Source organism: Brachyhypopomus gauderio, unplaced genomic scaffold, assembly GCF_052324685.1.
Source record: "Brachyhypopomus gauderio isolate BG-103 unplaced genomic scaffold, BGAUD_0.2 sc51, whole genome shotgun sequence".
NCBI lineage: Eukaryota > Metazoa > Chordata > Actinopteri > Gymnotiformes > Hypopomidae > Brachyhypopomus > Brachyhypopomus gauderio.
Genome location: NW_027506876.1, coordinates 1,400,486 through 1,411,559, shown reverse-complemented (window position 1 = coordinate 1,411,559; position 11,074 = coordinate 1,400,486). Strand labels below are relative to the sequence as shown.

Below are 11,074 nucleotides of genomic sequence, written 5' to 3'. Positions count from 1 at the left end.
TGTACTGTCTAATCAAATCTCAGAATTGCAAATGCATGTATAGTTTTCTCCATTGTGAATCATGTCAATTGTCATATTTTGTGTCACATCATAAATGTAATAAAAACCAAATAATTACATTTGCTGTATGATTTATGCATATACCATGTCTGAAATAAATAATTATGTATTCATAACAAAGTCATACATTTTCACTTGAGTTCTCAGTCAGATTAAACATAGCATTGAAAACAAGGCACACTTGCGAGCCTGTATAAAAATGCAGAATGCACCCTCACCATAAAAATGGCAACAGAAAATGGAGGATATTTGCTCCACTGGTGAATAATGACAAGACCTGTAGTAAAACGGTTTTCACTAGAACCACGGAACATCAAAAGTATATCATTAATAAATTACTATTAGCCAGTTAAAATTAGATTCTTGGAAACCAAGAATACAAAAACTCTTATGAAGCCACTTTAGACAGTTAATAATATTTTATATTTTATAGAACCAAGTTCAATAAATTGCAATAATGCATCACATTTACATCCTTGGCCATACTCAAGCTAAATGCTTTGAATGTCTTGCAATTTAATTAGATTTAAACATCTCATCTTATCCTACTTTAAAACTGAGTGCAATTACAAACATACCCATAAACTTCTTCTTGTCAAAAATGAACTTCAGCAGCCGCACAATGTTAATAAGTACATGTTTAATAGAAAGGGTTCATTTTAACATGGACAAAAGGTATAAAATAGTGCAAATGCTTAAACTGTTTTTTTCAAAAACCACTCATCAGTGGTTTAAGAACTATACAAGGAACTCCACAAACAAACATCACAAACCTCTTGTTAACAGCACACTAGCTTATAGAGCAAATCAGGCAGTCTGCACAAACAAACCACACTATAGCAACCAACATACAAAACACAGAAACAGAACTTTACTCAAAGATCCTATGGGAGAAAACTGGAAAAGTCAACAACAAATCAAGACCTAGAGAAAAATGTCCAGCATAAATTTGTCTTCTATGCAAGTAGTGTAAAACTACTGAAGATGACCACACAGGCCATCACAAACAAAAGCTTATAGTGATCCATGGGAATGTTACTCAAATGAAACCAAATGTAGGCATCCACTGACTCACAGTGATTTCCAGTCTATGGGTTTCTTTCCAGATTTCTTTAACAGTTCATTGGTCTTTGAGAAATGTTTGCACCCAAAGAAGCCACGATGTGCAGACAGTGGAGAGGGGTGAACACTCTGGAGGACATGGTGCCGCTTCTACAAGATGGCAACAAAGAAAACAACTCTGTAGGTCACAAATGACGACAACTGACAAACACTCCAAGTGTTTTTGATCATTTTGAAATGAAGTATATCTCAGACTTACTCTGTCAATTGCAGCCCCCTTCTTCTGAGCATAGGAGCCCCACAGCATGAAGACCAGACCTTCCAGGTTAGCACTAAGCCAATTCACCACAGCATCTGTAAAGATCTCCCATCCTTTGTCCTTGTGAGAGTTGGCCTGATGTGCTCGGACGGTCAGCACAGCATTCAGCAAAAGAACACCTGCAAAGTCATGACATGGCCTTTAAACTCACTTCATATGTTTACATGAAGCGACAGCAACCAGGAAGAGAAAGTGGTCACCTTGTTTTGCCCATCCAGTCAGATCACCATGACCTGGATGCTGAAAGCCCTCAATGTCTGCTTGCAGTTCTTTATACATGTTCACCAAGCTGCAAGTAAAACATGAATACACATTATACACATGTTGACATCTCACAAACATGAGCCCCATACAGCAATAAGAACGCCCAAATCCTGCTGTACAGACGTTTTAACACGCATACCATTTTAGAATTGCTTATGTACATAGTTTTTCTTTGAAATCACTATGCAAAATAATTACTCAATAAAAAATAATTCATATTGAAATAATATGCCTTAATATATCTTTGATTTCCATCATCACCATCACATATTTTAATTACTGAGCTCTAACCAGTGTTTGCTAGAAACAGCACATTAGCACCTGAAAGGACCCAAATCAGTGGTCAGAAAACCAGCAGTACCTTGGAGGAGGTGGAACAGGCCTTTGCACACTGAAGCACAGCCCGTGAGCCTGGTTAGGCCCGTGATATGGGTCCTGACCAAGCACCACAACCTTTACCTGCAGAAACAAACACTTTTCTCGTTAGTGGGTGCTCATACACGGTCCTGACACATTTTTGAACCGATTCGTTTCTTAATGTTTTATAATGGTATCGTTTGAGCATCACTTATTCCATAAACATAATGGCAGTGTAATAAAACTCACATCTTCTATCTCGCACATGTGGGTCCACGTGAACACTTGGTGGAGGGGCGGATAGATGGTGTGTTTTTGCCTCTCCTCCGCAACAAAGGACATTAACTGTTGAAAGAATGTCCTACTTCATGAATGCCGGAGCAATAGCCGATGAATCACAAATGAACTTGGTGCAATGTCTTACTGATCGGAAATAAGGTTTTCCAAACTGAGCGCCAAGTGCTCTTCGCCAACTTTCCCCAATTCCAGCCGGAGTGGCGTGAGCTGCCAGCAGGTCCTGCGCCTTCTCGCTCCTGGCGGTCCGATCCAGCAGTTCGGGGCTCCGGGACGGCGACGGCAGCACTGCACTGGGGGCTGTTTTTAACTTCTTCACCTGGGATGAAATCTTAGTATACTTGGTAGAAATCCATAATCGTTTCAGATGAAGGTTCGTTACTTGTACGCTCAAAATTCGCAGCGGAATATTTGAAAATAGAGTCATCGCGTGTCCGTGTCTGAACCAGTGACGGTATATATACTTACATATATACTTATATATACGGTCTCTGGTACCAACACTAACGTGATCTTATAATTAACGTGATCTTATATCTTCTAGTTACCGCTGATCACAGCGCTGTGTGCGGACCTTTATTGTAGGAACACAACGTTGACATTGACCGAACGCTACGAATCGTGTATAACAACAGACTCGACAATGCGAGTAAGTCGTTTTCTAAATATATTAGTTTATAATTGTATATTATATATTCTGTTCATCTTTTAGCAGCGTAAAGGACCTCGTGTGTGTTTTGGTTGCGTGTGACGTAGGCTTTACTTCCGGGTCAGCAGGTCTACACGCGCGCGCAGCGCTCCGTTTCGGTAGTTGAAACATATTTAGATGCAGGTATGTGAAAACGTATTTAGACGCAGGTAGGGCAGCGAAACACGATTAACACGTTAAAGAACAATGTGAAGCCAAAAAACAAAATAGCTATACGTGTGGTGAGACACGCGCGTCCTAATTAAAGGAGCGAGGTAGGCGGATGATGCAGCCGCGCGTGCGGGTCTAACGCTTATTCTCACCTTACACGCGCCGTCGCTCCCAGTTTGCTCCTCAAAATCTCTTTTTTTGCTCGTTGGAGCGAAAAATGATTTGATGCTTTTCTGCCCAATCATTTTCAACAATGGAAAACGTCTGTTAAACGTCTGAGTAAACCGACTGGTAATGTAGGAACTCCGAGTCGAGACGCCTGGGTCTTAGTTTCTCACGTCCCGCCAAATGTTTATCCAACCAATGAAAACGCGACATGAGTTTAGGGCCCCCACTTTACACACCACTCACTCACAATCAGGTATAATTAATATACATATCATATATGATGACAGTCCAATCGGTTAAAATCACTTTAAATATTTGTTTTACACATAAAGGTCTGTTTCCCAGGTCATTACATTAACAGAAGTGAATGCGCTAGTGACTACAGAATGCACAAGCAAGTAGCTGTGTGTGCACAACAAAACAGAGGTGTGAGGGAGGACCTTCTACAGCAGGCCTCTAAAGAAGTGCGTAAAGACGAAGTTGAGGATGTTGAGGAGGAATTCCCTCAACCCATCCCTTGGCAGAAGATTGAGGCAGAAGGCTTGGACTGTGACTACAGTTTCCTGTTCTCCAAAGAGGAGGCTGACCGGCTTTTTCACCATCTGGAGAATGAGGTGGATTATTTCACAGGTATTAATGGCTTTTTAATCAGTGTAAGGTACATGTAAATTAGCATTTTGAATATAATGATAAACATTTTTGTCGTTATGTGTTCAAATCATGTTATCAAATGATGCCTAGAGATTTTTTTATGTTCCTGATATTTTGTTTTCTTCCTTTTCCTTCTAGGTGAAAAAGCGAAGGTGCAGGTGTTCGGGAAATTGCACAGTGTCCCCCGACAGCAAGCCACCTATGCGGAGGAAGGGCTGACGTACTCTTTCTCTGGAGTGCATCTTCTAGCCCGAACGTGGACTCCTACCTTGGAGTACATCCGCGATGCCATCACCAATGTGACGGGGCAGACCTTTAACTTTGTCCTCATAAACAGGTGTTTATCCACCATCACTCTAAATTTACAGTGAACTTATTACACATCATTAGTTTGCACATGTATTGGTAGGAATTTTTGATTTTTTTCCCTGAAACCTCTGCTGTTCTTTTTCCTCAGGTATAAAGATGGCCTGGATCATATAGGTGAACACAGAGATGATGAGCGAGAGTTGGATACTACATGTCCCATTGCTTCTGTGTCACTGGGGGCTGCCCGTGACTTCATCTTCAGACATAAGGACGCCCGGGGAGGGCAAAGAAAACGAAACATCGAGCCTGTGAAGTTGGAGCTGGCACATGGAAGCCTTCTGCTCATGAACGCCCCCACCAACACATACTGGTATCACAGCCTCCCCATCCGGAAGAAGGTAAAGACGCCGAGGATCAACCTCACCTTCAGACGCATTGTTGAAGGACCCAAAAGCAACGTTAAAAACCAATGAGTCTTTCTGTGATGGTGTGTAACATCAGAGTGGAGCATTAAGAGTGTTTGATCACATTATTTTAGTCTTTTGAGTTAAGCACTTAAAAAAAAAAAAAAAAAAGTGTTACACTGAGCCAACGGCTTGTCATTTTTTTTTGTCAAGTTCCACTGTCCACTGGTGTTGCCAATGACAATATGCGGTTGAATTAACTATTCTATAATAAAGTTTAGTTAACAAAGATGCAAAGTCAAGATTATTCAAAGGAAATGTATTTTTTATATAAAACCAAAACTACATGTGGAATAAATAAATGAAACACAACCATACTTCTGTACAAGACATATCTAATGCAGAGTGGAAAAAAACAAAACAATATGGTCCCAATGAGTAAATTTTTGCTAAAAGGTTCAAAGATTGAACTACAGAAGGCAATATTTTGGCGAAATATTGTGGCAAAATCAAAAGGGTAATAACAAAAATGTTATTGTATAAATATATACATATTTTTGCAAGCAGACATATCCGAGTGATTTTTTCTAAAAGTCATACTTAGTGTCTATATGCCAGCACTGCTGGACTGCGTATGAGGTATTTGCACAGCTGTCTGTCCATAACCTGCCTGTTAAAGTCTAATGAAAACCACTTTGTTTCTCCTTGGACAGCTACACAAGATAACGGCAGACGCTTGCCAGAGAAAGACAAGTACTTAATGGATCTGATGGGGATGTGGTCAAAATCCTGTTCTTGTGCAATGTGGACTTTCTAAGGTTGTAGTGCTATTGAAATGGTGACCTGCATTTCAAAGCTTTGCACTCCATAACTGTCACAGTTTATACTGAACATTAGTGGAAATGGAGAGTTTCGCTGGGACGCAAGATTGTGAAACACCAACGCGGGCACTTAGGAGACGTGTGTTTATGGACGTGTGTGTATGTGGGGACACAGACTAAAAGACTAAACAAGCTTATTTCAGTAACACAAGGCACACAGCCTAGCAGGACGTATGCTACAAGCTACAGTCTTCACAGCAGAACTGCAGTGTCCGAGGAGAAGCTCTCCAACTTCTTAACCTGTGACTAGTACCATTCACTCACATGACCGTATCTTTTGACTACCTATCTGTGGATTAACAAAAGAAAAAAGAACCACACCTTTCAGCTACAGCAGCAGAGCCCATCATTTTCAACATGACTAACAGTGTGTTGACCCTCCTGAGCAAAGGAAAGACTGGAGAAATAATGGTTCGCTTTGAAACAGCACGTGGGAGTTGATGGTGATGACTGAGAAGTCCATCCATGGCCGTCTCTGCCATGTTGGGAGGGACGCTGACTTGACCGTTCTAAGCACAGAGGAAGTAGCAGGAGGTGACGTTATGACAGGGCAGGCTGTTCTAGGATCAGTGCAATGTAAAACCCCTGGCCCCCACCCCACAGTCTCACAGCTTGGATCTTGATTTTATCCTATTAACCAACTATAATGAGACCAGAAACCTCTGGATTTTCACCCTGTCCATTCTGAAGGGTGACTGTAAGGGATGAGTGCGTTTCTCAGGGAGGGGGTAGATGAACAGGGACATGTACAACTTAATGTCTGAAATAAAACGAGTCGAAGTACATAGGGAGAGAGAAGGGAGATCACTAGAGTGTAACAGTTGGTAAAAGACAGTTAGTTTTCTTCAGAGGACGAGTCTAGTTTGCCTTTCTTGCTTGGAGGAGCACCGTCTTCCATATCCTGCCAGGAAAAAGTCAATAAAATAAACAAATGAGTCAATAAACTGAGCAGAGTAGCCTTGCTAAACTACTACAGTATATCTGACAGTGAAAAACCAATAATTCCCTAGTAAATACTGCTCAACATTTACAAACTGCCCAACAGATCAAACTCAACATCAAATCCATTACATGAAAAATGAAAATGTATCTGATGAGCCTTTAAAAACATCCTTAAAAAATACGGATTGCAGTGCCCAAGTTAGTTTGATTCAAGTTTCAGTCACGAAGTAACAACTGACAGCTTGATTTCAATGAAATGTGCCATATTTTGTCAATTGTGATTTTTACACCCCAATCGAAATTTGTCCTCCGCTTTTAACCCATCTGTGCAATCAGAACACACACACACACTAGTGATTAATAGGGGGCTGTGGATCACATGTGTCCAGAGCGGTGGGCAGCCCTAGCCCGGCACCCGGGGAGCAGTTGGGGTTAGGTGCCTTGCTCAAGGGCACCTCAGTCATGGCCTGTCTGGGAATCGAACCCACGACCCTCCGGTCACAAGACCAGTTCCCTAACCGCCAGGCCATGACTGCCCATGAAAGGCCATGAAAGCTCAAGCTTTAACGTTACCTGAGCAGCGTTAGAGGAGTCTGTAAAGTGTTCGTGTTCTCCCTGTGGTTTGCCATCCCGCTTGGCTGTTGAGTCTGACGAGGAATGATTTTGTCCTAATAACAAGATAATTAAATTCTGTAAAACGTTATTTGAATCCCCAGTACCACAGACACACAACCATTTGATGAACTGACCAGACTTGCTGTCCTGACCAGACAAAGACTGTTTATTGGGAAACTGGTCACTCTTGGCCTCGTTGCTGTCGCTCTGTGACATCACCATAGGTTCAGGGGTGGGGCTAGTGTTGTTACTGGTCTCTTGCTTCAAAGGGGAGGAGTCAGCGATGGAACTCTGATTACTGTTGTCGTCTGTGAAAGAGAAAATACAATTAAAGGACAGGCACAAATCACTGATGAGGTCTTTAGGTCGTTAGCACCATGGCAAACACTGCATAAATCAGTTGATTTAAAGTCTGCCTGCTTTATTATCTGATAACGCCCTCAAGTGGTAAGGGAGATTAAAGGTACAATAATGAAAAGCAGATTTATATACGGATATGACTGTATACAGAAAGATATTCAAAATATTTATAGTGTAACAATTCAAATTGCAAGTACAGTTTGAATAGTAAAATAATATAACTAACCAATTAATTTTTATTAACTAAGTGAAATGCAAACTAAAAGATTCACCTTAATTTTAAATAGGGATGGGCTTCACAATGCCAGCGTCTGGCTTGGAAGTCAACAAAAACAGCAGCTACCAATAAAAGGCGCTAAAACAGCTACAAATGTGAACTGCCCACAAATCTCTATATAATGAGCATGAGTGAGACGTCACGCTGTTACCGTGCATGTCCATCATCCCAGGAGACGAGCTGTTCTCCGGGGTCGTGACCTCTGACCCATACTTGTCATCCTTCCCCTTCTTCTTGTTCTTGTTTTTCTGCGAAAGGAAACAATTTGACTACAAACTGGAGTTTTCTGTACAAACCACAAACCTACATTAGATGGACCAGAAAAACCTTGTATAATTAATAAACAATATTTCACGATATGAAAGATGAAGTTGTCTGTGCTGCTGTCATTCCTCCTGCTGGGATAACTGATGTGGGAAAATGACTGTGTTCATCATTACGCTTACATCATCAGACTTGGGCTCCATCACCGGTACCCACTTGTAAATCCGCAAGGACGTGTCCCCAACCGTCACCCACTTCTTCTCCCTGGGGAACAGACCAGTTTTTCTGTTATTTTAACCCAGCATGGAATACGTTTCATACATGGTCATCCAAACCTAGACACCTCAGAAAACACCCACAGAGAGACATTTAAAAAAAACTCAATAAATCACATCTCTGTGCCTGTCTGCAATATACAAGTATTTTGTATTTAATACCATTATGAATAAGAATAAATATGGATAATGCAAGTTAAAAGGTGTCAGGGGGCTGAACAGGGGTCAAAAAATATATTACATAACTAAATATGAGAGGGATCTTTACATCAAAGTGATGTTTTTAGTGATTTCTAGGTATTGTTCATGCTTGCAGCGTTACATAGAGGCTTTAACAAACGAGTATCAACATACTAAATTAATATTAACTCAATGTCCCGTTAATTTATTTCTTCATCAGCCAAACATTTTAACCTATGTGTTATATCAAAGATAATGCATTGAGTGAAGATATTAACCAAGAACTCTGAACGTGAGTGACAGTATTTCCCTGTAATATTAGGCTACAAACAGCAGGCATAAATCGAGTCACAAATCACAGGCAGTAACAAACATACTAATTAAAATGAAGTTTATACTTCACCAAGTCGCTTGGAAATGACAAGCGTGCACAAATGCGCCGTGTTACAAGAAACATGTATGATCGTCTAATCGTGTTATAGCTTAAGATTTTGAGCAACAAATCCTTCTGTCTGAGTGAAAATTTTAAAATACTGCAATTTCTACATTTAGTTGCAAATTGACCCAGATAGGCTAAACATGGGAATGTTATGAAATATTCTTAGGTACTTTTTATTAGTATATTTGAGGTCAGCTTATGAGGATTAAATGAGATCCTAATGAAACATTTCTAGATCTTGGTGGTTGTGAAGGTTTAGCTTCACTCGGGCGCCTACATCAAGGCTGGCAGCATGTCAGTGTCCCCACCACGTTTATTTATCCTACAGTTGAACTCGAAGCGATGAGTTTAAACCCAGGACATGTCATTATTCTCACCCAGCAGCGCTGAGTTTAAACCCGGGACATGTCATTATTCTCACCCAGCAGCGCTGAGTTTAAACCCGGGACGTGTCTCTATTCTCAACCAGCAGCGCTGAGTTTAAGCCCGGGACGTGTCTCTATTCTCACCAAGCAGCGCTGAGTTTAAACCCGGGAAGTGTCTCTATTCTCTGAGTTTAAACCCGGGACGTGTCTCCATTCTCCGAGTTTAAACCCGGGACATGTCTCCATTCTCCGAGTTTAAACCCGGGACGTGTCTCCATTCTCCGAGTTTAAACCCGGGACGTGTCTCCATTCTCCGAGTTTAAACCCGGGACGTGTCTCCATTCTCCGAGTTTAAACCCGGGACGTGTCTCTATTCTCCGAGTTTAAACCCGGGACGCGTCTCTATTCTCAGAGTTTAAACCCGGGACGCGTGTCTATTCTCTGAGTTTAAACCCGGGACGCGTGTCTATTCTCTGAGTTTAAACCCGGGACGCGTGTCTATTCTCTGAGTTTAAACCCGGGACGCGTGTCTATTCTCTGAGTTTAAACCCAGGACGCGTGTCTATTCTCTGAGTTTAAACTCGGGACGCGTCTCTATTCTCTGAGTTTAAACCCGGGACGCGTCTCTATTCTCTGAGTTTAAACCCGGGATGCGTCTCTATTCTCTGAGTTTAAACCCGGGACGTGTCTCTAATCTCTGAGTCTAAACCCGGGACGCGTGTCTATTCTCTGAGTTTAAACCCGGGACGCGTGTCTATTCTCTGAGTTTAAACCCGGGACGTGTCTCTAATCTCCGAGTCTGAACCCGGGACGCGTGTCTATTCTCTGAGTTTAAACCCGGGACGTGTCTCTAATCTCTGAGTTTAAACCCGGGACGTGTCTCTAATCTCTGAGTTTAAAACCGGGACGTGTCTCTATTCTCTGAGTTTAAACCCGGGACGTGTCTCTATTCTCTGAGTTTAAACCCGGGACGTGTCTCTAATCTCACCCAGCGCACCGGGCACCGAGATGAGACTAACGCCGTTATCACCGCACCGCGCCTCCTCACAGCTCAACCCAGCCGGCATTACAGGCTCAAACACAAACGGCTTCATGTGACTGCAACGAAATGGCTTCTAGGTTCAACCCACATTAAAATTTAATGGAAAGAAAATGCTCTCTCTCACAAGTAATCGATTTTAAAGAGACGACAACCTGGTGAACTGCGCGGAGAGGCGCCGCACACCTGAGCGGAGTAATCACACCGAAACTGGACTGATTAAAGCCGCTTTCCTTTCACTTCATTGTTTCTTCTCGTCTCTCCTCCCCCCACAAGCTGGGCTTTCTCTTCCTTAATGGATATGTCCTCTTGCTCTTACCATTTTCGTACTTTTTCAATAGCGGCCATAACCCGCTTGATGTCATCTTTGGCCCTGCTCCGGGTCTCCGCTCGTACCGACCTGCCCGACATTTCGGCTGCTGGTAAAAATCTTTTAGCTGTGGAGACAATGCGAACACAGGGAGGACGGAGGGCGTTGTGCGCATGCGCCAGCCACACAGCCGCGTGCCCTCCGAGCACGAGACGGGCAGATAAACGCACTGGTGCCGCACTAAATTAAACTATCTTACCAAATTAAACTTTTTTACCATATTAAACTATCTTAGTTCACTCTTCTGTTTTATCCGGAACTTTAAAACTTGGAGCGCGAACAACTGGACTAAACAACATTAAATTATGCTCACTCAACCT

General features: G+C 42.1%; 3 protein-coding genes across 14 annotated transcripts; 1 reads left to right on the top strand and 2 right to left on the bottom strand.

The window, feature by feature from the left end:
• Positions 1–683: 683 nt before the first annotated feature.
• On the bottom strand, positions 684–3,496 carry unga (uracil DNA glycosylase a). Of its 2 annotated transcripts, XM_076987091.1 has the most exons (7): positions 3,368–3,496; positions 2,487–2,675; positions 2,312–2,407; positions 2,067–2,164; positions 1,642–1,730; positions 1,382–1,560; positions 684–1,272 (listed from the first exon to the last, which is right to left on the bottom strand). In XM_076987091.1, the coding sequence occupies exons 1-7, from the start codon at positions 3,458–3,460 to the stop codon at positions 1,132–1,134; spliced, it is 885 nt and encodes a 294-aa protein (XP_076843206.1). In that variant the 5' UTR covers positions 3,461–3,496; the 3' UTR covers positions 684–1,131. The 2 variants fall into 2 exon arrangements, with proteins under 2 accessions (XP_076843206.1, XP_076843205.1); XM_076987090.1 differs by lacking the exon at positions 3,368–3,496 and having other exon boundaries at positions 2,487–2,783.
• alkbh2 (alkB homolog 2, alpha-ketoglutarate dependent dioxygenase) lies at positions 2,589–5,593 on the top strand. Of its 10 annotated transcripts, XM_076987081.1 has the most exons (6): positions 2,589–2,729; positions 2,901–3,005; positions 3,716–4,013; positions 4,173–4,371; positions 4,492–4,741; positions 5,461–5,593. In XM_076987081.1, exons 1-6 carry the CDS (start codon positions 2,724–2,726, stop codon positions 5,506–5,508), a joined length of 906 nt encoding a protein of 301 aa, XP_076843196.1. In that variant the 5' UTR covers positions 2,589–2,723; the 3' UTR covers positions 5,509–5,593. The 10 variants fall into 10 exon arrangements, with proteins under 10 accessions (XP_076843196.1, XP_076843195.1, XP_076843198.1 ...); XM_076987080.1 differs by lacking the exon at positions 5,461–5,593 and having other exon boundaries at positions 4,492–5,175; XM_076987083.1 differs by lacking the exon at positions 5,461–5,593 and having other exon boundaries at positions 2,593–2,729; positions 2,942–3,005; positions 3,729–4,013; positions 4,492–5,172.
• A 323-nt stretch (positions 5,594–5,916) lies between these two features.
• bcl7a (BAF chromatin remodeling complex subunit BCL7A) lies at positions 5,917–10,946 on the bottom strand. 2 transcript variants are annotated; one of them, XM_076987092.1, is made up of 6 exons: positions 10,715–10,946; positions 8,269–8,350; positions 7,974–8,070; positions 7,320–7,493; positions 7,144–7,238; positions 5,917–6,529 (listed from the first exon to the last, which is right to left on the bottom strand). In XM_076987092.1, exons 1-6 carry the CDS (start codon positions 10,867–10,869, stop codon positions 6,464–6,466), a joined length of 669 nt encoding a protein of 222 aa, XP_076843207.1. In that variant the 5' UTR covers positions 10,870–10,946; the 3' UTR covers positions 5,917–6,463. The 2 variants fall into 2 exon arrangements, with proteins under 2 accessions (XP_076843207.1, XP_076843208.1); XM_076987093.1 differs by having other exon boundaries at positions 10,704–10,915.
• Positions 10,947–11,074: the final 128 nt, after the last annotated feature.